Source organism: Trachinotus anak, unplaced genomic scaffold (assembly GCF_046630095.1).
Source record: "Trachinotus anak isolate AG129_WGS33_773 ecotype Australia unplaced genomic scaffold, CSIRO_AGI_Tana_v1 ptg000023l, whole genome shotgun sequence".
NCBI classification, from domain to species: domain Eukaryota; kingdom Metazoa; phylum Chordata; class Actinopteri; order Carangiformes; family Carangidae; genus Trachinotus; species Trachinotus anak.
In genome coordinates, this window is record NW_027273874.1 from 3,626,814 (window position 1) to 3,648,908 (window position 22,095).

The following is a 22,095-nucleotide window of genomic DNA, read 5'->3' on the forward strand; positions in this document are numbered from 1 at the left end:
TTTTCTTTGAATTCCCTCTACAGTTAAAATGTAATTAAGTGATGTCTACAAAACACAGCAGCTGTGTTTAGACTAACAACAGTTTAAACTGTAGCGTCTCACAACCACAACAATGTGACTTTGTTTCACACAAACACAAATTTCAACCTGGATTAAACCTTGAAACATGACTGAACAACTGTCAGAGCAACAGTTCCTGTTCTTACAGTGTGAGACCAGCAGAGAGTGCTGTGTTGTTTTCATTGTGATGTGCACAGTTTCTAACTCTTGGGACAGAGCTGCTTCCTCCTCCTCTTCTCCTTTACGTTTCAAGCACCTTTACCTTTAACAGACCCAACTCCAAATGACCAGGTCTGGGTCTGTGTCCCTAACATGCTTCTGAATATTCAGTCAGAATTATTCCAGCTGAACCAAGAGCACATATGAGAGTCAGCTAATTATAACTTTGATTTCACGGCTTCCTGAACATTACAAAAGATCACATTCGTTCTGGTTCTTGTGCTCCTGAATTCAGGTATGAAAGCAGTCTGAGGTCAGGTGAAGAGAAGCGTCTGAAGACTTAAGAACAGCTGAAAGCGGTGAGTAGAAGCTGTCCGTCTGGTACAGAGCTAAAAGAGTGCAGAGCTGGGTCCAAACCGTTTAGCGTGCTTTGTTTTAATACTGTCAGGTGGAGAAGATTCACACATTGAGTCCATGTGTTCCTTATTAAACATTCAGCTTCATTTGAACCCTGGAGAGTCAAATAAAGTTCACCAAAAAAAAAAAACAAAAAAAAAAACAGAAACATTTGAACCCAGGTCTGTGTGAGAGGAGATGACCTGTGCTGGGATTAGAGCTACAGCTACGGAGCAGCAGGAGGCATGAAACACTGGTGAGACGTCACACAGATCAGACACGAGTTTCCCAAGAGCTGCTGAGACCTGCAACTGTCTTGTTCATTTTCCAACTAGAGAAACAAACACAGACAGTCGCAGACGCTTGGGATACCAGGGACAGATCAAAGGGCATCAGGGATGGGAGACTAGAAGGCAGTGTTCCCTGTAAGTCAGCGGTGTCCAGTTCAGTTTAATGTTTTAATTCCAGGCAACAACTGAAAAGCAGGAAGTGAAATTAGGGTTTTTAGCCCTTTTAATACTACACAGAACTAAATTCAAAACTAATTTATAATATCAAATAAAGCTAAAAGAGTATAAAGTGGAAAAAAATGCAATTTCTTACAGACACAAACTACAGTTGTGCTGAGTGGAAAAGGTATAGTGCATATTAACACTATTCTGGATCAGCAGTTCGTGGAAGATAAATAATCAACGTTTACCCTCATTTCGTATCCTTCTACTGTTTAAGATTTCCTACATTTCCCATTAGACAAGAGACATACGTGGCTGAATTCACTACACATTGGCTTAGGGAGCAACAGTGTTTGTATGGGCTTTTTGAGATAATGAAATATAAAGAAGCAAAACAACACTTCTCAGCATGGCCCTTGACTTAAAAGAGCACCTTTGTTCAATTTGACTATTTCAAAAACATTTTTCTGCCTTTTGTTTATAAGCAAAGATGTACTTCGCTGTTTCCTGTTTTCTCTCTCTTGATATTGGACAGGACACAGCTGGCTTAGAGGAAACATTGGCAGGTTTGATCATGGGATTAGTAATTGCTTCATCCAGGTGATGTTATCATACCACGTTAACTGGGCAGCGCACTACAGCGCTACTACAACCAATCAACACAACCACGTCACTCCACCACAGCGCTTACTACCACTACAGAATGAGGGAAGTATGGGAATGAATCTAAACACTACAGATGTTCTCCCTCCCCTTTCATATCATATTCCACCCTTAAAAAAACATAATGGTGGTCCGCTTTCCCAAGGCGGCTAGCTACTCGCCAAAGTAGTTGTTAAGGCGACGGGTCAGATGTCGTCAATCTGTGGAGACCCAAGGCGAAACGGTGGGGTTGAGGGGAGGGATTAAAAAAACAAAAACAAAAAAAAAGAGGAAAAAGCAGTCGTTAATGAAGACAGAGAACCGAGGGTGGGTGAATACTTTCAAAATGAAATGACCGACTACTGAACAAACAAACAGGCATCATGGTTACATGACTGCAGACATGCTGAGAAATGACAACTACTACTGAATGAATGTCCGATTACTTATACAGCATATAATCTAAAATCTGCCAGAACACATCTAATCTTTGTAGTTACTACACATCAGGAAATACAAAAACATCTTATGAAGGTGCATGATGCAGCTGACACGGCACTAAGCAGAGCTACAGTTGGCACAGATGCAGTTTAGCAGGGACGAGCTGCAAAGCTGCACTGTGGGAATCTAGTGAGCGCGTTTCAGACATGTGATCTGCAACACTGCTGGCTTCATCTGCGTGTTGAACCAAAGGCTTTCTTGCAGCACAGGCTACAGGACCAAATAAGGGTGAATATGGTTTTGAGCTTGTGAAACGATCTTGAGAAATTGTTTTAAAAACCTGTGGTTGTACGTCACCTTTTGTAAGGCAGTAAATAAACAAGTCATGAACGCATAAAGGCAAAAATTCAAGTTAGTGAACATGTAGAGGTTTGTGATTGAGGAAAAAAATCTAAAATTTCTGGACTAATTATATCAGTGGTGTGGTTATGCAAAAGCTCTGAGCCAAAAATAAGTATTTTTTGTGAACATGGACACATGCAAAAAAAAAAAAAAAAAAAAAAGATTTTTGTCACTGCTTTTACTATAAAATCATTTCACAACCTCAAAATGTTATTGGCCCATAATTGAGCTCACAATAAACCTCTGTAACCTAAATGTGAGCTGTAATGCTCAGATTATATTTCATTTCCCAAGTGGGAGCAGTGGTACTGAAAACAGCAGTGAGTTGGACGGTAATGGTGCGATGGAAGGAAAGTTCTCAGTTGTCACATCGGCCTCATCAGTGATGGGTTTTAAAACGTATTTTGCAGTTGATAGACTGTTTATATCTGTGGTTTCCAAGGCTCAGTTTCTCACAAGTCTCAACTCAGATTTCTGAACACATTTTGTCATTATTTATCAGATGAAATAAAGAACTCTGCAGCCTGTTAAATAAACTTCAATATGAATATTTGCTCACATGCTTTACATGAAAGTTTCCTGCTGTGAGCAGCTTGCATGTTTTAAAGCTAAAAGTGTAGGGACACTGATGGTCTGATGCTTTTAATCATTTTCCAGGTGTTTTTACTCCTTATAAACAAACACATATTTTTCTAGACCTGGGTTTCCGCAGTTTTCACCAAGTTAAATTTAAGACTTTTAAAGACAGCTCAGTAGCTGTAAGGATTTAATCATTATCTTTTTTTTTTTAATTCTACTCAGCCATGTTGGCTTAGAAGTTAAGCATCAAAGTTCTTTTTTTTGGACAAATCCAGTGCAGTGCCCCTGAAAGGCAGAACAAGTCACTCATTTAAAATCTCTAAGGGTTTATTTTCTTATGCTGCTGTAGTGTTTATACTGTGACAGCATTTAACTCAGACCTGAGGAGTGTTGGAAATTTTATGGAAATGTTACAAAGTCCTACCTAGTAAGAGTGCTGTCTCAACTTTAATAATAATTTTTAAAAATATATCGACATGTTTAACTGCCAGCACTTTTACATGATGATGTACATGTCTGAAAGGGGCTCTGAAGTGATGTGGGTGACAGTTCCCATGGAGGTCCGACATTACAGGACCCACAAAACACAAGAAAGCTTTTCTACACCATGTCTCCAAAAGTGCAACAGCTACCAGCAATGAAGATGGAGGTCAGAGAACGCCTGTGTAGAGATGTTTGTCTAATATGAACGACTCAATTAGAGGTGAATCCACACCAACCAAACCAACCCACGAACAACAGAGTGCAAACAGTGAGAAAGAAAAAGAATAGGGAGGACTTCATGTTTAGCTGGGAACTGTCAACAGCCTTTCACACCAAGTTTCATGCATCCCTCCTAAGAGGCGGAGCCTAAGAGACAGGTGTGAAAGTGTGGGAGGGGTCACATGTGTGGGGTGGGGCTAGTCACCAAGGGCTCCGTGTGCTGCTTGAGCTCCTCCAGATGCTCTAATATATTCTTCTTTGTGATGATGCCCAACACAATCCTGAAACACACACCCGTTACTCGGTAAACTGCCCAAAAACAAAAACAACAAACAAACAAAAAAACAACAAACAAAGAGAAACAGAGAGAGAACAGACAGCGGCAAACACAAAACATACATAACAGGGTGTAACTTAAAATACTGAACAGATAACTTAGTGATAACATAAAATATACTTTAAAATTACACAACTCAATCAACACAAAAACAAAACTACAAAACTCAAATATTATGTCTAATAGCGTCATAAGAATTTATGTAAACAAAACTGTAAATTATATCAACTGCAGTTTAAGAAAATGCTGAATCAATGTTCGAGTATAAGTCTGGATACATTCTATGATTTTCTTCATGTCAACAAATTGAATGAAAAGACCAAAACCAACAATTTATTCATCTTTGTGTATCCATACTCTGATTATTTATTCTTCTGTGCCCTGTCTGAAAACTGTTATGGTTCCTGTTACACATTTATGAGTTAACATGGGACATAATTTAAAATAAACATGGACACTGTAGTTTATTTTAAGCTGATCCCACGTACACTGTTCTGCTCTCATAAATACTCACTGAGGCAACAAATGTGTACAAAATCCCAGTTTAGAATAGTCCTCAACAAAAGCACTATTTACTGTTGGAGTAACATTTGATTAAAGACTACAGCGCTCAGCTGTTTTAGGAGAAGACTGAGCCGTTAAAAAGAAATGTAAATCAATATATTTTTAAAGGTTCAAAGATGTCTTCTTGAGCAAATTGGCTGAACGAAACAGACAGTGTAGAGAAGTTGTAAAATACCAAGGGACGAACTAATGTTGTTCGTTTTGACCTTTTCATGAAATTTATTGACAAACTATAGAATAACACCAGACTCCTCCTTTCAGATGTAAATTTAAAAAGTTGTACATAAAGATTTAAATAAAAACAAACACTGCTGGTAACAACTTCTCAGTAAACTGCGGAGTTATTAAGCACAATAATTCCTGTAATTCCTACATCACACCAGCAGATGGCCCTCTGCAAAACAAGCCCATAAACAAATTAAGACTGGACCGCCTGACAGTGTGTCCCAAACCATGAGATATAATCATGAGATATTTGTCATGTATTTCTACTAACTGTAAAAGAAACAAAGCCTCACACTGTTATAAATTAATGGGAACCTTAAACAGTTCCAATATTCTTTCACAACATGCTTCTTCTCTCAGTTTCAGAACACAAATCGAATGGTTCTCCTGACTTACTATGTTCTCCCGGCACGATACCTGTTATGCAGTTGTGGTTAGTTTCAGCAGCTCAGTCTCTTCTACTGAGGAGACTGTCTGTTATTGCTCAGTAGAGGATAAAGGGAGTGCAGCACAGCGGTTAGGCCAGGCCATGCAGATTACAGGGTAAATCCAGGGATCTGAGAGCCCATGCAACACCAGACAGTGTGTACATGTTTGTGCGATGTTTGTCAACTTCAGACGGGTTAGTCAAGAGTAACAATATGAAAAAAAGGATGGAGAGAAGGATTCGCCTTCTCTTCTTCTTTTATTCCCTGCTTTTCATTTCCTACTTACCCGTTGTGAGTGACCAGGCACTGGCGCAGCCCCAGTTTTCTGAAGATGTCCACAACGATCTCCATGGGCGTGTGGTCGGTGACGGTGAAGGGGCTCATGTCCAGGATGGAGCGCAGCTTGAGGGGCCGAGGGCTGTCGGCTGGCAGGGTGGGTGCGTGCTGAGTGAAGTACACCCTGGAGTTTAACATGATGCCCTCCTGCTTACGACGGGCATTTTCTGATGGGAGAGGAACAAGGAGATACAGGAGTATGATGAAATAAAGAGACTATAACACTATAATCAAAAGATTGTACCTCTGTGACTTCACTTTTACCAATATATACACACTGGGAGCAGACTGGGGCTCAGTGTTTTAATGTAATAAATTACGTCCCTATTAATTCATTTCGGAGATTTCGGTGCAAACCTTAAGTGAATCTAGGAACCTGACCGACCAAGTTCCACTCCTCTGCTGTGTTACTGCTCTCACATGCACTGAAATGTGGAAGAAACTATTTTGTAGAAACCGTCTCGCTCTGCAGTGTTACCTATAGCGATAGTGATGTCCCTTCGCAGAGCAAAGCCCACCAGCCTCTGGGACTCCTTGGACACTATCACAGGGAAACCATTATAACTGGTTTCATTGATGGTGGCCTGCAGCTCCTCCACCGTCAGGTCGTCCTGCGTCAGCACTGCTAATGGCGGGTCGCTGCGTCGTGGCCTCATCACCTCCCTGGCCAGCGTGATGTGTGTGAATTCTTCCTTGGCGTCCAGGAAGGGGTATCCGTTCAGACGGATATGGGCCTCGTAGATTCCCTCGCGGCCAAACGCATCACCCACCCATTTGCTGGTCATGACAGCAGCCATGAGGGGGACGATGTACTCCAACCCGCCTGTCAGCTCGAAGACTATGACAACCAGGGAGACCGTCATACGGGTCACACCACCTACACAGAGAAGAGTAAGAATATCAGGCACATCTAGAGACTGAAACCAAAATGTATTATTTATTTATATTTACCAGAATGAACATTAAGACATAAAACAAGAAAGAGGCAAAAGTCACAGACCAGAAATCAAACTTCAAATATAAAACAGTAAACAGACAAGCATTAAAATAAAGTGGTGACAACACCAGCCAACTGACTGTATACGCCAGTTTCTATCCACACATTGTCACAACTATTGCTATATATTCTGCTGACTCACCCAGACACGCCGCAGCCCCTACCATGGCGTAGAGCCCTGGAGTGATGCAGTCGGCTCCGACCTCACACCACTCTTTGAACAGGAACCAGTCATGGTGGTAATACGCCAGCTGCTCCACGGCAATGCCAACGATTCGCCCTGCTATCGCCCCGATGGCCATGCTGGGGATGAACAAGCCCGACGGAACCTAGGGGCGAGAAGCAGGAACTGGTTTTAGTGTTGATGGAGCCGTGCAAAAACATCTGGACTGTTCGGAAGAAACATCCAGGGATCACCTTGAGTCCAAATGTGAATATGGTCATGATGATTTTAAAGATCAGCGCCAGGCAGAGTTGCCACATGGCAGCGTAGACGCCGGGCCCCGCCGGCCGGTTGGGGTTGTCAGTGAAGGCCTTACTGCCGTTCATCTGGCTGCGGTACTGGCAGAGCTGTGATGACTCAAGTGGGCCACAGTCGGTGAACAACTCCTTTATCAGCTCACTGGTGTTCTGACGGGTGTACGGGTTCGGGAAAGCAACCACAGCTGTGATGGCGGCCACAAGGATCACCTCCAACACTGGGTACTTTCCTGAAGAAACAGACAACGCAACATGTGACTCTGTGGGAGGATTTAAGCTCAATGTTCCACTCACCTGGATCTCAAATCAAACACTGTTGCATAATCAGGAGATTACAAACAATCAGAGCTGTGTCCATAACTCGAACTAGAATTTCCAGCTGTGCATGATATGTAAACAATCTCCTCTTCTCACAGCCTGATAGAGGAACATAATGGCTGCAAGAATGGCTAGAGAATTTCAATGTGTTCAGTCATTCATGCTTGATCCATCATGATTCAATCCCACATCTGCTACCATTTGACGTCTTTCTGCTGATACAAACATCTCTCACTGATCTCAACAGTTTTATCTCTTCGCCTTCGCACAAATCCTGATCTGACACCTGAATGAAGTATTTACCGAAGCGTGTTGATTTGCGCCGCCGGCACCACGCAATGTTGGCTCGGATGAAGAAGGCTCCCCAGAGACCTCCAAACACTCCCAGAAGGATGAAAGGGATCAGCTCGAACAGGTACCATGGCGTGTGGTACTCCACATAGAACAGCACCAGACGGCTGTTACCAAAGGGGTTGATGGACCGCAAGACAAAGGCCGCCACAAGGGCGGCAAAGAAGGAGCGCCACAGAGTCTTGAGAGGGAAGTAGTAGCTCACCTGGAAGAGAGAGAGGAGGAGAGGATTATGTTGTGATTTTGAAGCATGAAAATTAAGCTACAGAGCAATGTCTAGTTAGATCTTTAGTGTAAAAGGACATGCTCTGTACCTCCTCCAAGCTGAAGAGAACTCCTCCTATCGGGGCTCCAAAAGCCACAGACACCCCAGCTGCTGAGGCAGCAGAGAGAACCTGAGAGGACAAAACAAACGCACTTCAGCTGACAAGATGGCTTCTTCACCAACAACTACATTTACTTTGAAACATAGTCAAATATCATCGCAAAAAACACCAAAAACAACGTCAGACAATTTATCGTCTCAATGATAAGTAGCAAGTGAGCATTTCTGTCGCTGTAATATTAACCACCACCTCTTCTCTCTCACCTCTCGTTTCTTGGCCTCGTTCTTGCTGTACTTGGGGAAAAGGTAGGAGAAGATGTTCCCACAGCAGCAGGCCACATGAACCAGGGGGCCCTCTTTCCCCAGACTGAGGCCGGACGCCACAGCCAACACTAGAGTAATGGTCTTGATCATTAAGGTCCACTTGCCCAGGTAGCCCCGGATAATAAACCCACTCAGGATGGTCTTGATCTGCGGGGAAAGGGGTGGGTAGAGGGGAATAAGGTACAGATTAAAATGAAGTTGAGCTGGTTCAGGGTGTGACTCCCGCTGAGGTCACAAAGGCCAGAAACATCTTAATGGTGGAGTAAGGAGCTCTTCACAAATGTTAGGTTACATCCTTAAGTCAGTCCGATGATGAGGGACATTGAACTCAGGACAATGAAATGATGGTAAAGAGAGATGGATAATGACAGTTCCAGGCTGGAGTCAGCTCAGGGACAGAACCAGGATAATTTCAAGTTGCTTTTTTAATCTCTTTGAGCAAATTCACTCAGCTTTTGCTTCAGCAGCATCTCTTTCATTCTCTTCCCGTCAACAGATTCAAAGTCACCGACTTACCAGAGACTTTCTCCAGCAACACAGTTCTACTTTTCTTGTTTCCACGGCAACGAAAAGGAAATGTTTTTTTTTTTGAAAGCTCAGAGCCCTAACCTCAAAATGGCTTTTTCACAGTGCGGTCAAACCTGTTCTATCTACTGCTTCCCACTGAATTAACGATTTTAAGCCACTTCAAGGGCATTAAAGGGAAACCCACAACCATGAAAGCACAGTGGGCAGGTCCCAAAAAGTGCACATAACCAATTCGATCACTGTCATGGAGAGTCAGAGGCAGCCGCAGAAATTTCATGTGCTCGTAGGTTCTGACACCAAGAGCAAATCGATGAAAGAACCGAGGGATAAAACTGAACATCAATAGTCTACAGAAATCCCACACTAGCTCCTTCACTCACTCTGAAGGAGAACAGGGGAGACACTCGGGCACGAAAAGAGACAGCCGACTAACCTTGTTAGTTTGATGATTAGTAGTAAAAAGTGTCAAATCTTTTACCACATGAGTTCAAAACTTCTTATAGGGGAAAAATGACTTGCTGTATGAAATGCTGCTGCACTAAAGCCAATCCTCATGTCTCAGTCAATGGAGTTTTCCACATGAACTTCAATGCATTGCCAAGGAGAGGTTTTAAAAGTGGACTGTACATGCAGCTGATAGCAAGTTTCAAGTGTACTTTTGTAAGAGCACCATTTTCCTCACCTCAGGGATCCCTGAGCCACAGGCGTAAGGCGCAAACACCTTTACCAGACAGACAGCCAGGAAGGCGAAGGACAGAGCCCAGTAGATGTACATGAAGTAGTTCATGATGTACGAGCCGGGACCCTGCAGAGAGGCGAGAAAGAGGGAGCAGGTGAAGTAAAAGAATCAGCATCATATAGTGTAACGTCTGTATACATCTGAATGTGAGCACTGGTGAGCATCACTGTGAGTAGAGTATGAAATATCTCTGTAAACTTGTGTTGTCTTTACTATAACTTTGTCACTGTAAGAAAAAAGATTTTAGGGCCACTGTGTCTCAAAGCAAGAGGTTTTGTGTCTCAAGTGACAACAAACTAAAAAATGGCAAATTAAAACAGGAGCAGATCAGGAAACAGGGAGTCTTTTTGCTAAAATATAATAAAATACGCTTGTATAGAAATGGAAAAAAAATAAAGGCCTGGTTCTTTCTGAAGTTGATGTAATAAATTGAAATATTTTAGAATTCATGTTAACTTGAGCTTTTAAGCAACAGAAAAATGCTGCTGCAGTGACCAGTGGGCCTCTCGTGTGCCTGTGTTAGTCTACCTCAGCCTGCCCCAGTATTAGCTCAGCCCAGCTCTTCCACTGGGGACACTTGTCCCGCTCAGCGAAGGTGGTCTCATTGGACGTCCAGCAGCACTGCTCGTGGTTGAACCACATGGCGCTCAGACACACGCCCTCCTTCAGGTCGTTCATCCAATCAGCAGCAATGTCAATAAGGCCAGCCAAAGCACCTGGCAGGAGGAGGAAGAGGAGGAAGGAAAAGAGGGGGCGAGGAGGTGAAGGCAGGGAGGTGAGAGGAAGTAGGAAAAAAGAGAAGGGTGTTTGGTGGCAGTTAGCTTGCTTGTTGTGCTACCAGATTTATATGAGCCTGTTATAAATGTCACTGCGCCAAAATAACATACAGAATTCATCCTGACGAAGCTGCGATCAGGCTGCAACATGGAGGCTTTTTGCCTTAATAACTTTCCCTTTCTGCATCTGCATCCTTCTCCTAAAATGTGGTGCTTTTCCTGACAGCTGAAGAACAGGGACACCTACAGTCACACTCCCTAAATATTTACCTCCAACTATACACAATGTTTTGTAAACAAATCACTACAGGAACGTTATTCCACACAAGAAATCTCCACATCAGAAAGCAGACATTTCTCAGAATAAATATTAGAACTATATATTAAAAATCAGTGATGATCTGAATTAAATTAAATCCTTAATTTCATATTTAAGGCCAACGTGTTCCAGGTCAGATGAGCCTCTATCAGCTGGGTCACAGGTTCATTTAGTGAGAGAAATGTCAGTCTGTACCTCAGTCCTCATTAGAATTTGGATAAAAGCAGGAGAACAATATGAACCTATTTCTCATTTCTCCTCCTTTGTAACTTTGAGAAGCTTCAAACATTTTTACAGTCACTTCACTTTGTGCAGGTACTGGTATACAGGCTGGTGGGTTTTCTGTGTTTTGGTAGTCAGAAAAACATAAACAAAAAATGAGACTGAGCGGATTAGTGCTCTGGTGAAGAAAGTGTGCTTATGAGAAGTGGGTAAAAGAGCACAGAGACAGGAGAGATGAGCGTGGGCTGCCTGAGGCGAAGCATGTGAGAGTCACCAGCAGAGGAGACAACAGCTGTGTGTCTGTACGGCGAGTGTGTGTGTGTGTGTGTGTGTGTGTGTGTGTATGTGTATGTGTGTGTGTGTATGTGTGTGTGTGTTACCTGAGGCCAAGCCAGTCAATGTCACCACCAGCCACCCAGACCAGGCATCGTACAGGCTCTTTGTGAACTCCCATGCTGACTCCTTTTTCTTACTGTTAATCTGAAAATACAGGGAAAATAAATAATAAGATGCATTAATAATAAAGGAAATGAAGCTTATATACAGGCAGTGACGCAAGTAGGTCAAACTACTACTGAAGATAAGTCATTGAGTAATCTGCTCCTGTGGCAAGATTCTCAGTGTAGCTTCAATAAAACTGATGATTACACTGTTTGCTCTAAGGCAGGCAAGAGCAGGTTATAAAAACAATGTTTGGACAAGGTATTCAAATACAATCCAACTTCTCAGTGTTGTCATTCCCAGGAGAGCTGCACTGAAACAATTCTAAGGGCGGGGCAGGAAACTGAGTCAATATTTGAATAAAGTGTTTACTCACACAGGTGAATTAGTAATGGGGAGGTGTGGGGCAGAAAGCCCACACCTCTCTTCATTCTGGTTTATCCATGACATCTGTACAACTACATTTCTACAATGGCCAAGACTTGGTCAAGTTCCTTCTTGTGTCCACCTGGTGAAGACTGTGAGATGTAACTGAAAGCTCCAATATGGTGAACCCAGGGAATTTATTTCTCATCGATCTACATTTCTACAATAAAAGACGATCTCAGAAAAGGTTGCCTCAATTGGTCAGAATCTTAAGGCAGAAAACTTCCATTTGAAAATATTTGATATTAAATTATTTTTCCTTGGATTTTCTGTGGATGAAGTTCTGATTTCTGTCGGAAGGTTGGGCTATTTTCATCCACTGTTAAGCCCAAGTGGCTAAAATTGCTGATCCTAACTACCCACTTCTTCTTTTGTGTGATCCAGACAAACTGTTGCTGCCGCTGCAGGAAATGTGTGACACATCACTTCCTGTGCAGCATAGGATTTTTCGCTGACATCAGCTAACGTGAGAGATTTATGAACTGGAAACAGGCCGAGCCACAAAAATGCCTTGTGCCGAGCGTCAATTTAAACGTGGCGTTACAAACACGTCAAAGGTTCTGCTTTGACGTGCTTCAAACAAAGTGTATCAGAGTGTCCCACAGCGTCTGAAAACCCCCTCTCTAATTGGACAGCTGTAAAACAGTGAAACGTAGGCAGTGTTTGTTCATTCTTCACACAGCTACTTGAGTTAATTTACATGCATACAACTGAGTGCAACATCTCAGAGAGTGGGCTCTGTTACCCCCATTTTAATGATTTATGCACAAGAGACAAAAATGTGGGAGAGAAACTCGGGATGCAGGAGGAGGATATGACAGCCAATCAAAACAGGTATAAACCCCCCCTGCCTTAAGTCTGATTACTTGTCATACGAAAAGTTTGTGTGAAGCATATGGAAGCTTTTAAGATTTACAGGGTCCTCACCTTCCTGTGTCTCTCGCGGTCCTTGCATTTCTCACGCACCCAGTCGATGGTGTGGAAGTCGTCGTAGGTCCCCACACCAGGGATGGGCTCCTCTAGGAAGTCCAGCAGGTGAGTGGAGCTGCTGGCGGCCCCTCCCCCGTTAGACATGGCGTAGTTAGACCCTGTGGAGGACAAACAGGCAGAAAGCCTATCATTAAACAATATACAATTTGATAAAGCATATGCAAACAGAATATAAACAGAAGCATGTTAGTGGTTTCCCCAGCAACCACATTTTTAAAACTGCGTATACACACACACACTCACAAACGCTTACTTTACAAGAGAAACCTGTCTGTACTCCATTTGATTAGTTAGATCCTGCAACAGGGATCAGCAGCAAACACCGTCGAATATTTTTACAACGTTAAAAAAAAAAAGAAGAAAAAAAAAAAAGATTGTGACGTGGTTATTTTGGCCGTGCTGCTCTGCTGCACATGTGATCCTGAAAAACAAAAAGATCCATCACTGCACTGCCTGCTGCTGGCTGCACATCAGAGCTACATCCCCATCCGAAACACTGCAGAGCTCACCTCACAGTCACCGCTGAGATGTGAGACCGTCGGAAACACAGCTACGCTGAGAAAACCCTGTGAGGCCTGTGGTCCATCCTCTCATCTGGAACTAATGTGCTGAGGCAGTGGAGGTTCATGTGCACTGCTGAAACATTTGAATGTGCAAACTGTGCTCAAACACCTGGAGGAGATCTTTTTATTGATATTTCATACAAACAGGCAGAACTCTCTCTGCTGGTCTGAGATGCAGATCGCTGTGTGGGCGGATGTGTGCGTGTACGCAGATGGTTTTTGATATTTCACATAGCTTTCAAAAAGTCAACCACGATGTTTACCAAATGCTCTTTGTGTACAAACCAGACCTGTTGCTTCTAAAACTTCGAGTACACAACGATTTAATTACATATTAAACCCTTAACAGATGCCTTGTTGTTGGCTTTTTCTTGGAGCTCTATCTTGGCTGTCTGTCTGCCTCGTTAGTGCTGGTCTGACCGTGTCAGTTTGCCTATAGGCCCGTTAATCATGAACAGTAAGTTCAGCAATGACTTCAACATGACACATTAATGATTAAAAACAAAACAAAACAAAAAACAGAGCAAACATTGTCCAATGCCTTTAAATAGATCAGGACAGTGACTTTGCTCATAACAGTGACTTTTAAACCTCATTCGTTACGTCTGATCTGTTCTGGCTGGATGCACAGATTCAATATGAGAAGGGACAGCAAAACATACTGACTGGCTGACTCTCTCTCACACACACACACACACACACACACACACACACACACACACACACACACACACACACACACTGACTGCAACGGAGAAAAGCAGCCTAGAGGTTTATTCTTATCTGGAAAGCATCACAAGAGTTACGTGGCTGTTTGGTGTTGTCGGCTGCATGACAAGAAATTACTTCCACTAAAAACAGAGAAAACAGTAATACATAATAGTATACTGTAGTTCTGAATCAACAAAAGGACAATTAAACATCTTCATAGTCTTCAATTCCAATATTCAAGTGTAAGAGGCAATTTCATCAATTTTAAAATGCCCTGTCAAATGTTTAATCTGGCACAAAGTGTGTTTGATAAATGAGGGAAAACCCGTCGTCCAACATGTGAAGTTGTCTGAGAAGCGGAGCCACAGCTTCCTACGTGTGATGACACAAATATCTGAGACTTCTTCATCTGCAACACAAAGGCCGTACTGTGTGTAACAATGAAAAAGGGAGGCACAGAGCAACAGTTAAAGCTTCTGTTTAAGTGTTCAAAGGAACAAAAAGGAAAATATTTGCTACTGGTCCAAATAGTTATGCGACACATCTCAAGTACGACTTGTTTCTCCCGTTTGTATACATTCACCATATTAGATTAACCTTATTGAAACACGTGTAATTACTGTGTGGGGCTAAATCTGAGGCCGCAAAACGAAACAAAAACAGTACATATGCTACAACAACAACTGTTGTGTTGTAAGTCCAAATGAAGTGGCAGTTACAGCATCTTTAGCTTTTGCAACGTGACTTATTTCCTCCTGAAAATGGAAATACATGGTGATCATTTCAAGAGTATATCGGGACAGAAGAGAAAAATTAACAGAGGGACAAAAGGTAAGAGCTAAAAAAAAATGCACTTTCTATTTCACTGTATCTTAAATTAACAGCAAAAAACCAACTATTGTTTCATCAACCATTTCTGGTTGATTTTAGGAAGCACTGCTGGATATATCACTGTTGCAAAGGGTTGCAAACTCCAACCAATGCCAGCCAGAAAAAAAAAGATTAAAATAGATATTTCTTTTTCCTTCAGACATCTATTTCTAAAAAAGCCAGGAGGAGACACTTTTTATACAAGTAGCATTGAGATGAGGCCACATGAACACTGTTATACAGTTAGCTTGTTAGCATCTATCATTATTTCCCCTGCTATGAGATGCATCCTTTCATTCATCCATTCATTTCTTCATTCAGCGCCAAGTAGTTATTAATGTTATTCAACTATTTTACCAGATAAATTCAACTTTAGAAAAAGAACCAACAGATGAGAGATAATTTGCTGCTAAAGTGGCACTTCTTAAACCCAGCCAGTTTCTTTACTGACATGTGACCAGAGCACCTCAGTATTACTTTGACTTTGTTGCTCTCACACTGCTTAAGATAAAGGTGTGAATACAGAAATGTGGGCGGGACTAATACCAGCTGAATGACACGTCACGCTTAATACTAAGCCCAGAAAACCTTGCAACCTTTTGAACGTTAAACATACACATTCCAATCCACAATAAATTTTTTCCTTTATGCTTTTAATCTCTTGAGTATAACTACAACTGGGACAGGGTCACACTATCAAACACTGCCTCATTCATAGATGTTGCCCCTTTGCAATCAGCATTATAGGCCATTAAAGGGCCTTTAAGGGCCATAAAACATTATAAATAAAACTGACACATCTGAATCACTTCCAAACCAATACACCATTACAATGTTATAACTATGTAGTAAATGAGCTTCATAACTCAATGCACCATAAAATTCATCCACCACGGGTGGGACAGATTATAAGGAGAGTAAATTAGAAGCTGTTTTCTATCAAATAAATACAATTGAGAAAAAAAGCTATTGCACCTTTGCAAAAGTTTTTTCCCCAGTAAGTGAGACATAAGCAGAGGATAAAGCTTGTTTCCCAAAGACATCCCACATTTTGAATTTGGGCCATGACAGCGTCTTTGAAAGTGCAGCTTATTAGCTCATATCGCTCCCTTTGATGTTTGATGGGATGTGGGGGAGGAGAAATAAGCTGAAACCCTTTGGTGTGAATTTCTGTAAGAGGCAGAGACAAAATGGTCAAGTACAGCTTATATCTGACCAGCCCAAACATGTCCAGTCCAGTTAGGAGAAAGGAAACCGAGGGAGTAAGGTACTATAGTTGTTCGTGTGGAGTCAGCAGCAGTAAGAGTAAAAAAGCTTGGCAGAGACACTGATACTATCTTTCTCCATTTTGATTTCAGTGACAGCAGCAGTCTGGACTGTTGGGACGCATGGTGTGTTTGAGTGAAGGGGAGGCGGGATGGTGATGACTCAGATGTTGACTCAATAACAGAATGAGTCTCATCGGGAGGTCGGGCTTTTGCAAACGACGGAGATATGAACTTTCTGGACCAGTTGTTCTTGTGGGTGGTGTGGCTTTATAACTTAAATCCTATTTTAAGGAAATTTTGGTGACTATTTTATGACTCCTATATTTTCCATCTAATATCCTGGAAACATTCAACATAATTTGTGATAATAGTATAAAATAGTTTTATTTTACAGGTCTGATCTGTGGAAATTAGTTAGAAATGTGTATAACTGTTCAGCTGGTGAAATTTCATAGCATGGACTGTGTTTACTTAATTGATCATGAAACACAAAATGAGGAATGTGTGATGCAGCTGAAAACTACGGGTCAGCATAAACATGAATTTATTTAAATTTATTTATTAACAAAGGACTGGACAGCCTGTTCCTGTCACTATTTCTTGAGTCTGAATGTTTCCTGAATAAATACAGGGATTGATATGAATTGAAGACACTGCATTTATATAGATTTTTTAATGGGCCTTTCAAACCACCTATTGTATGAGGTAGTGATGGTATTGACTCTGAACTCCATCTGGGTGAATCTTAGTGTCCAGGTGTATACTGGTAACATATTCAATAATGGGCAATAAAAAATTTCATTCATTCATTCATTAAAAAATTCCTGCCAACATGTTAATGAACTAATTTGCATCTAACACTTGACTAAAACTAAACTAAATTGCAGTTAACATGCATCTAATTTTGGCCAGTTATGTGCGGCAGTAGAAGAAAATATATGATCTATCAACAGAGAAGTGACAGAAGAGTATATTTTGTTATTAGGGTCAGAGAGTAAAAGCGGTTTATAGAAAAAAATGCTCTGGAAAATTTATTTATTTGGAAAATTTAATATCCACACACCAGTGATATTACTGTGTCCCATGAGCGACTGTGGATGATGCATGATTTCACTTATGAGACAAGTGGAACAAACTTAATTGTGGAGCAACCAACTGTGCTCTAGAAAGCATGAAAAACAATGAAGCCACGAAACGTACAGTAGCAGCAGAAACGCTGACGCAAACACACATACACACACACACACACACACACAGAAATATTCAAGTAAGATATCTATTGCAAGTTCAAGTGAAATGTACATCACTGATAGTAATCCGGTCTATGAAGACAACACAGCAGAAAGATAAGACTGCTGCTCTACACCGCAGTAACTACAGCTAAATTTCCAGCTCATCTACCAAAAATGATCAAAGGGAAACATTTTAAAACAATTTGACTGATGAGAAACCAGACGAGGCCCTCCTGATGATGCGGCACTACTGGCACCCATCAGCCAAAACAGGAGTGCAGAGCCAAGCGACGGTGATGCCACGGAAAACAGAAACCAGAGGGGACTGCGTGCGAGCAGGTCGCCAGCATTGCACTCGAATGGTTCAGCAGGCACGCAGACAAAAGACACACATAAAAATAAGGTTTCCTCTCTCCTGTGCCTTAGCACAGTGACAATGCGATTCTGTTCGGCCTCCATAAGAGCCAAAAAGCTACATCAGTGCACGTACAGACATGCTGACCGTCAATAATACCATATGCTTACTGTCAATAATACCACTTCTCTAAATGAGCAGCACTTGACATAGCATTTCTGCGTAACAATGACCAATGAGGCGGGAAACGACCACCAGCCAGCTCCTTGTTCAGAGGTTTCTGGCAGTTAATGGCTTCAAAAACATCCAGGTTTACTTCAGTTTAACAACCACTCCTGCATTCCTGTGTCTTAGGCCTACTATACTACTGTTAAGTAAATCAGATCAACAAGGTTTAGAAGCAGCTAGCCAGGACACTGTGGGTCAGCGGGGTTGGAATAGGGTTAGTCTGCTCAGCCGTCATGTGATCAGTATCATACAGTGACCCGACAACCTCCTTAGAGTCTGAAGAGCCCTGCTGTTGACCGACGCCAGCCTGATGACCAGACTGGAGGAATCCCCGCAGTCACATGAAAGGCTGATGGATTACAGATCAAAGTCCAAAAAGCCTGAGGACTCAAAAGACCCTTTTACACAACTTTCCCCTGTGTGTTTACATACGAAAGGCTGGTTTTGGTAGTTTAGACAAGGCCACAGTGTTCAAGTTGACTGACCTTAAAGCGACGTCATTACTTTTTTTTTTTGTAAAAATAATAGACACTATTTGTCCTCTTTCACCAGTTATTAAAGTAAGACCATGGCTAAGTGTCTGGATTGCAGTTCCTGTTTAAACATGACCATGATATAGAAAACTGCCAGAGCATAAAGGGAAAAACAGCCATAATAGAAAGAGAGAGATGGATGTGTGGGAAAATGTGGTCAACTTGACTGCAGAAGAAATATTTCGTTCCACAGGTCCACATGTTCTACTGAAGACAAGGAAACTGTGTCCACAAGGGAAGAGAAAATATATCCCTAGACGTAAAGACGTCTGCAGGCTGAGGCTGTTGTACAAAATGGATGTAAGCTGTAACGCATGTGTCCTAAACTCACTAGGGGCCTTTTGTCCCTGCTCACTCACCATAAAAAATCTAACAAGGCCTGGAGGAACCATTGCCTCACAACTGAGAGGAAAACTCCACTAAGGCCACACAAGAAAGACAAACAAGCAAAGCAAACAGTGCAAGAACACAAATTGTAGTAAAGAAAGAAGCGATAATTTCGCCATAATCTGACTGCATGCCTTCACCCTGAGGATCCTGTTATGCGTGGCGTGGGATGACGTCCTGAATCTGGCCAACAGGTGTCCTCACACTGCAGGAAGGTTGCTTTGACAACACACAGCCTGGATCTGAGACCATCCACAGGCTGTGCATGTGTGTCTGTGAGGACATTAAAATGGATGCCTGTGATGGTCTGTTCAGTTGCTGCTGCTTAAAGGCCCAAGCACACGCCTTCACACTCACACAGCCCTTTCTTTATCTTGTATCTGTGGTTGACTTGCACACACACACACACACACACACACACACACACACACACACACACACACACACACACACACACACACACACACACACACACACACACACACACTCTGTTGGTTAATCATCGACTGAGAGGTGAATGGTGAAATAAGCAGCACCGCCAGCTGCTTTCCTGCCACAGATACATACAGCGTTGTCATTAGCAATGGCAGCCCCTAATCCACACCGGCTCTCCGGGTCCCATCCAGCAGAGGAGACGGCGTTTGCTTAACCTGCAGCGCGTCTGCCTGCCATATGGTGACATGGACTCAGTGCACAAGGAGGAGGACGGCCTCTGTCATCGCGAAGGAAAAGGAGGGAAGGGGGGGAAAGGAGAGGAGGGGATGTGGCGTACCTTTTTTAGGGATCTCCTGCAAGGGGATGGTGTCCCCTCCCCCGTCGTAGGGCAGATAGGGGTCGGCCGCCGGGTCCTCCTCCTCCATGTTGACAGCTGAGACGAGGCTAAGCTAAGCTAAGCTAAGCTAAGCTAGGCTTCACTACGCACTGCCCGCTGTGTGTGTGTTGGTCTCTGCTGCCGCTGCCATGTTTACCAGAGGAAGGCAAGCGGGGCAGTGTGAGTGAGAGAGAGTGTGTGTGTGTGTGTGTGTGTGTGTGTGTGTGTGTGTGTGTGTGTGTGTGTGTGTGCGCACAGTCCTCTCTCCCTCCCCCTCCCTTTTCTTTCTCGCTCTCTCTCCACTGCAGCAGCTGACTGCTAGAGCTGCTGATGTCATCTCACACACACACACACACACACACACACACACACACACACACACACACACACACACACACACACACACACACACACACACACACACAGGTCAGCCCTGCCTGCTTGGTTGCTAGGGGAGATCAGTGAGCCCTGCCTGTATGGGAGAGACCATGGAGCCGGGTCACAGGGGTGTGTCTGGAACGGAGGTGAGTTCTCAAAATGGAATATTCCATTCTAAGCAAGTGCGGTGGAGTTGCAGCGAGGAGGATAAATGGCAGTTTTAATAGCTTGGTATTAGCTTGATGACAGTTATGCTACACATTGTCAGGTGGGTAATTATAAAAGCAACAATTTCTAAGATAAAATGCCCCCAAAAAATTGCTGTTTCAAGCCTCTAAAATGTGAATGTGTCCCACTTTTCTTTCTCAAATGTAACAGTCAACTGATTACCTCTGGTTTATACTGTTGAATGGAAAAAAAACAAGCACTTTGTTTGCTAGTTTGCTAGCAATGATTTGCTAGTTAGCAATGCTAGCAATGTTGAGATAACATTTGTTAAACCTCTTAACGTTAGCGAGCTAACTACCACCATTATTACCATCATTAGCTATAACCTGTAAAAACACCTACTCGTACATGTGTTAATATTAATTGTTACTATACTACAAACATTACAAATCTCTAGTTATATTAGCACTAACGTCAAAATCACTGCATAAAATGTTAGCTCTCTTGTACGGCAACAAACTGCATCATGTGAGGACTTGGAAGGAAGAGATAAGTGACTGTTGATGTAATCGTCTTAATTGAATGAAATCCCTCATCCATTTTGCCCTTAATTAAAATGGGGCTTTTTCTGCTTGTATGCTACGTCCAAACACAACTTTACTGAAACACCTGCGTTCTCTGAAAAAAACGCCTTTTGTCTCAGTGATGCATGCATTCCCACATCTCTCCCACAACCACAAAGTTCAGTGTTGACTGGCTATTTACTCATACATATAACCAATCTGATTATACTGCAGGCAGCACACAGAGCCAGACCACAAGCTGATAATCAAATTCTATTTTGAAGATGTCGTCTCGGAAAAGTTGTGAAAGGCATTTTTTTTTTTGTATTTTCTCACATTTTAAAGACCAGATTAGTAAATAAAGTATTCTGCAGATGAATCAATAATGAAAATAATCATTAGTTGCAGGTAGATATGCATCAGTGCCATACACTGGATCAGCTTTAAGGCCAATATGTATCTTCTATCTCAGGCAAATCAGGTATCAGCCAGATTTGACCAATCCACATTAAATATAGTTTCTTTGGCCATGTCATTCTAAAATTACATTCATTCAGTTACAGCGGGCTGATGACTCAGTTTTGTTTTTTTTTTATTGCCAATGTTATCCCTGACCTGATGTTACCTTACTGTATGCAGGGACTGAGCTCATGTGGAGTACAAATGAGCTCAGTACACTGAGGTATAAAGATCTTAGAAGACAGAACAGAAGAGCACTGGTATCAGATTGATAATCGGCATCAGCAGAAACCTGAAGTTCAGGTCCTGAAATTGGCATCAGGAGAGAAAAATTAATGTGCATCTGTAGCTGCAACCCTAAAGGAGAACAGACAAACTTTTCTGCAGCAGTATTCTACAATTCAGCTCAACAGCACTTCAAATGAAATAAAAGAAAGCTGTGTGGTTGCACAACCAAGATACAAACATAACATTTGAGTTATTTTCTAATTTGCCTTGTTAATTTTTTTTTTTTTTAATAAATTCCTCTGCAACTGCTGTTTGTCTTTGGCTCCAATGTAAAAAAAAAACAAAACAAAACAAAACAGAAGTTGCTCAATTCTCCTGACTT

The 22,095-nt window shown here is 42.2% G+C and overlaps 1 protein-coding gene across 12 annotated transcripts in view; it reads right to left on the bottom strand.

The window, feature by feature from the left end:
• The window catches only part of clcn3 (chloride channel 3), a 68,341-nt gene that overhangs the window by 3,570 nt on the left and 42,676 nt on the right, over positions 1-22,095 (bottom strand). For 3 of the 12 annotated variants that reach the window (XM_071459021.1, XM_071459025.1, XM_071459026.1), the window contains 12 exons: positions 12,897-13,057; positions 11,483-11,582; positions 10,314-10,501; positions 9,729-9,851; positions 8,459-8,665; positions 8,184-8,264; positions 7,822-8,074; positions 7,138-7,430; positions 6,863-7,049; positions 6,202-6,600; positions 5,674-5,890; positions 4,039-4,114 (listed from right to left, as the gene is read on the bottom strand). In XM_071459021.1, coding sequence (XP_071315122.1) covers positions 4,039-4,114; positions 5,674-5,890; positions 6,202-6,600; positions 6,863-7,049; positions 7,138-7,430; positions 7,822-8,074; positions 8,184-8,264; positions 8,459-8,665; positions 9,729-9,851; positions 10,314-10,501; positions 11,483-11,582; positions 12,897-13,057 — 2,285 coding nt within the window. Of the gene's footprint in view, positions 1-4,038; positions 4,115-5,673; positions 5,891-6,201; positions 6,601-6,862; positions 7,050-7,137; positions 7,431-7,821; positions 8,075-8,183; positions 8,265-8,458; positions 8,666-9,728; positions 9,852-10,313; positions 10,502-11,482; positions 11,583-12,896; positions 13,058-19,246; positions 19,456-19,673; positions 20,214-22,095 lie in introns of those variants that run through there. The other 9 variants (XM_071459030.1, XM_071459024.1, XM_071459031.1 and 6 more) reach the window with 7 other exon arrangements.